Here is a 4,214-nt window from a genome sequence, read left to right on the forward strand (position 1 = left end):
CGCATGGCTCCTCTATTGTTTGTATGTCTTTCTTTACTAGAGTTATTGCCGGGGCCTCCTCTACAGTTTTCAGTTTGATAAAGAAGTAACTTCTATAGTGTTTTGCGTGTTTGAGTCTTTTCTGAGTTAATATATTAGTGAATTTTTGGTGACAAGAACATATGTTGACAGTAGCTGAATCCTCATATTCAAAACTACAAATAAAATACATTTTCTTTCATCTATGTCTATGCGTTGGATGTCATCAACAACTTGACCTTTGAAGTCATAGCTGCCAGAAACTCTAGCAAGCGTGTACATATGTATTATTCCTTACAAAAACCATTTAGGAATAGCCACCATGTTCAATTTCTTTGCAGCCTTGGGAAGTTGTCCTTGAACCAGATGTTAAATTGATTGATCTTTAGCACTTGAACCAGTTCCACAAGAAAACAAGACATGTTCACAGTACATTCTCTTTTACACCTGTAGTACATGTATGGGTTTTGTTGAATTGTATATGTGGATTGCCTAGCCCTTTCCATCAGTTTGGACTTTTGGTTGCGTTGGCTAGTGTATGAAGTTTAACATGGTATCAGGGCTAAGGTCTTGAGTTCAAGTCCCAGCTTTCTCAATTTATTGAAAAAATGCTGCTGCCCCTCTCTGTGTCCACGTATAGGCCTCTTGAGTCATACTCCCTCCGTTCGGAATTACTTGTCGCGAAAATGGATGTATCTAGATGTATTTTAGTTCTAGATGCATCTAGGCCTCTTGAGTCATACTTCCTCCGTTCGGAATTACTTGTCGCGAAAATGGATGTATCTAGATGTATTTTAGTTCTAGATACATCCATTTCCGAGACAAGTAATTCCGAACGGAGGGAGTACCTCGCATCTATTCACGCGTTGACTTTCCGCGTCACACGTGAGAGGGGGTGTTGAAGTGTATATGTGGATTGACTAGCCCTTTCCATCAGTTCGGACTTTTGGTTGCATTGGCTATTGCATGAAGCTTAACATGATATCTATTCACGTGTTGACTTCCCATGCCACGCGTGAGAGGGGGTATTCAAGTGTATATGTGGATTGCCGAGCCCTTACCATCAGTTCGGACTTTTGGTTGTGTTGGCTAGTGCATGAAGCTTGTTAGGGTTCACCATGTAGCCTATCTACTCTAGGGTCAGCCAGTGAGTCCCACTAAATTCGTAATACCTTATTGCAATATTTAAAATTACATACAATTTTTAGTTTCAATATTAGGCCTCCTTTGGTTTGTAGGAATTTTGTAGGAACTCTATAGGATAGGATTTGCAACGGAAAAATTCCTTTGAAGCCCTTTGGTTTATAGGAATGGTCCTATTCCTATGTAGGATAGGAATCAATCCTTCACATTTTGGAGGAAAAAAAACATTAGCCTAGACTCAATGGAAAAAAATCCTATCCTATGCACCAAATGACATCTCTTTCTTTATAGGAAATGAGATGCATGTCATCTCACTTCCTATGTTTTTCCTATTCCTATAAAATTCCTATCCTATAAACCAAAGTAGGCCTTAAATGGCAGCCTCCAAGAGCCTAGACTGTTAGGAACTTATCATTTTTCATGATAACAGGAATGATATGTTAGAGCTAAAATAAAGAAGATACTTCTTTGAATGTGAAATTTGCTTGTCTCAGCTCTCCTGAAGTTCTTGTGAACAAACACAGAGCTTGTGTTTCAATATATTAAAAAGATAGAAAAGGTTAACAAGCCAAAAGAAAGGCCAAGGGCCAAAGCCAAACAACTGGGGGCGCTACAGCTCTTCTGAAACTCTTATAAGCTTTCATTGAAAGCTGGGTGTTTATTGTCATAATTGCAACTGATTTTTCTTAAATGCAATCATAAAATTAGTCACTGTTCTATGGTTTACATTGCGTGGTGAAATCACTATACCAAAATAACTGGGTAATATACCACAGGTTCTGCCAACCTGCGTTATCTTGAGCAAATCTCTTGACAGGAATCAGAGGGCTGAAAGGGAGGCTGCTGCTGCTGCACTATCAGAATTTATTCGCCACAGGTAATTAATACCATTCCTCTTCATATAAGTCCTAAGATGTTCACTGTACCTCCAGAAAATGAAGGGAAAATCAAAATGATTAGTTTATAGGTGCTTAGACAGAATCGGAGTTCAATCTCCCATGGGATTAGTTTCTGACTGGTTAGCAGCGGTTACCACTTACCACTTAGAGGCCCTCACTACTAAGGCCAGTACCAACTGGTATATTGGTCTGTTTTAAAATAATAAAACAGCAGTAGTTCCAGAAGTGCAAATTGCAGAAGTTTGAGAAAGCACCAACTGGAAAGTCTGGTGTTCCCTTGAAAACATGAAAGGGCCTGACTATGCATACAATTTTACAACAAGACATCCAACATAGTCAATAGATATTCTCAAGGAAATCATGCTTGTCACTAAGAAGTGTTTAAATAATATTTCATGCATTATGTATGCGTAAATTTGTTGTAGTATTGTTGGCAAATATGTTCATGATTTTTACTGTGGTTTACAGATACAACTCACACACGTATATTTCACTATTATTCCTTGCACAATTCAACTTGCCAATAACCTAATCCAGTTCTTTTTTGTTCTGCAGTGAAAAAGAACCTGCATTGCTTGAACAAATGGTTGAGGAATTGTGTCAACATGTAACTGACGACTCACCGACTGTCAGGAGTCTCTGCTTGCGAGGACTTGTACAGGTCATCAATCTAAACAGAGCAACTTCTAAGGATACATGTTGTCACATTGTTTGGCAATTGACTAACATATATTGTGTGGCCACCTCTGTCAGATACCCGAGAGCCACATACTTAATTACATCCAGCAAGTCCTAGGAGTAATATTAGCATTACTTGAAGATGCCACCGAATCTGTTCAACTCACTGCTGTTCAGTGCCTGTTAACCGTGAGTTCTATAATTTGTTACATGATACAGATCTCCTTAAATGCCACTTATATTTAATTTGACAGAACATACAAACATCACACACTGCTTCAGGTTCTTAATGTGTCAGAACAAGATGCAGTGGATCCCATTTTAATAAGTCTCTTAGTAAGGCTAAGGAATCTCCAGGTAACCATTTGGAACAAGCTTACCTTCATGTATTGCCATTTTTAGTGACATGATGTGGGCATTTGTGTAAATTTATGATGGTTACTACTTACTATGAACCTGTTAAGTTCATCGCAATATCAGTTATAAGTTAACAGAAGTTTTATTGATTGGTTGATGACAAAAACATCATGCGGAATTTATTGTGCACATGGAATCTAGAACAAGCATAATGTCTGCACAAAATGTGAATGCTTCTATGATCAAAAGAAACTTGACATCTTATGTGCCACTTGGGAACCCGCTTATGTCTTTTTGGTGCTTTCCTGTTATCTTACAAGATTGTTTTAGATCCATCTCCCTTTTCACTCAAGCGGCCTGTTTCTCTATTTTTTATATGCTGACTGTAAACAACCTAGGGCCGTGACCTATTGTGTAACTTATCTGCTACAGATCTCCATGAATACAAAAATGAGGTCCAATGCCTTTGCAGCTTATGGTGCTCTAAGTGCCTATGGTGCTGGTTCACAGCATCATGCTTTTCTTGAGCAGGTAACACCCAGCTCCCACCCTGGTTGCTTTAACAGTACATCTAGCAGGGAGCTGCTATCATGAAGGCCTTCTTATAGGATGCTGTTGTAGTGGTCATAGGAAGTGACATTGCCAGCTTATGGGTTGTTAAGGCAATTGTAAGGATCTTTCCCCTTATGCTTCTCAAGCTACCAATATCTTTGCTGCCTGCTGCAGATACATGCCACTCTTCCGCGTTTGATCCTCCATCTTCATGATAATGACCTTAGCGTTCGCCTTGCCTGTCGGGTATGCAGTCGTTCCTTTGTTTTCCGTTACTAAGCATTTCCTTTAACTTGCATATCTTGATATTTGTGTTTTTTTTTTGAAACAGAACACATTCCAGCTCCTAGCGCCTTTGATGGAAGTAGATGGCTTGTCTTCACTCCTCAACAAGCAATATTTCACATCTGATCGGCGGTTTGTGTTGAACCTTCCTAGCTATTTCTGTTAGTTTTTCATTTTATTTAGAAGTGACATTTTTAATATTGTGTGCCCTCAGATCTGATTACGAGGACTTCATTAGGGACTTAACAAGACAACTTTGTCGACTATCTCCCGTCAGAGTTG

The 4,214-nt window shown here is 39.1% G+C and overlaps 1 protein-coding gene across 1 annotated transcript in view; it reads left to right on the forward strand.

Moving 5' to 3' along the window:
• LOC119292890 (protein SHOOT GRAVITROPISM 6-like) overlaps positions 1 to 4,213 on the forward strand; it is a gene marked incomplete at its 3' end in the record, with an annotated part of 20,211 nt that extends 15,998 nt beyond the window's left edge. The window contains exons 42-49 of the mRNA XM_037571564.1: positions 1,938 to 2,038; positions 2,616 to 2,721; positions 2,814 to 2,927; positions 3,021 to 3,095; positions 3,528 to 3,626; positions 3,822 to 3,893; positions 3,979 to 4,064; positions 4,147 to 4,213. Of these exons, the coding sequence (XP_037427461.1) occupies positions 1,938 to 2,038; positions 2,616 to 2,721; positions 2,814 to 2,927; positions 3,021 to 3,095; positions 3,528 to 3,626; positions 3,822 to 3,893; positions 3,979 to 4,064; positions 4,147 to 4,213 (720 nt within the window). The remainder of the gene's footprint in view (positions 1 to 1,937; positions 2,039 to 2,615; positions 2,722 to 2,813; positions 2,928 to 3,020; positions 3,096 to 3,527; positions 3,627 to 3,821; positions 3,894 to 3,978; positions 4,065 to 4,146) is intronic.
• Position 4,214: the final 1 nt, after the last annotated feature.

Source organism: Triticum dicoccoides, chromosome 4B, assembly GCF_002162155.2.
Source record: "Triticum dicoccoides isolate Atlit2015 ecotype Zavitan chromosome 4B, WEW_v2.0, whole genome shotgun sequence".
Lineage (NCBI taxonomy): Eukaryota > Viridiplantae > Streptophyta > Magnoliopsida > Poales > Poaceae > Triticum > Triticum dicoccoides.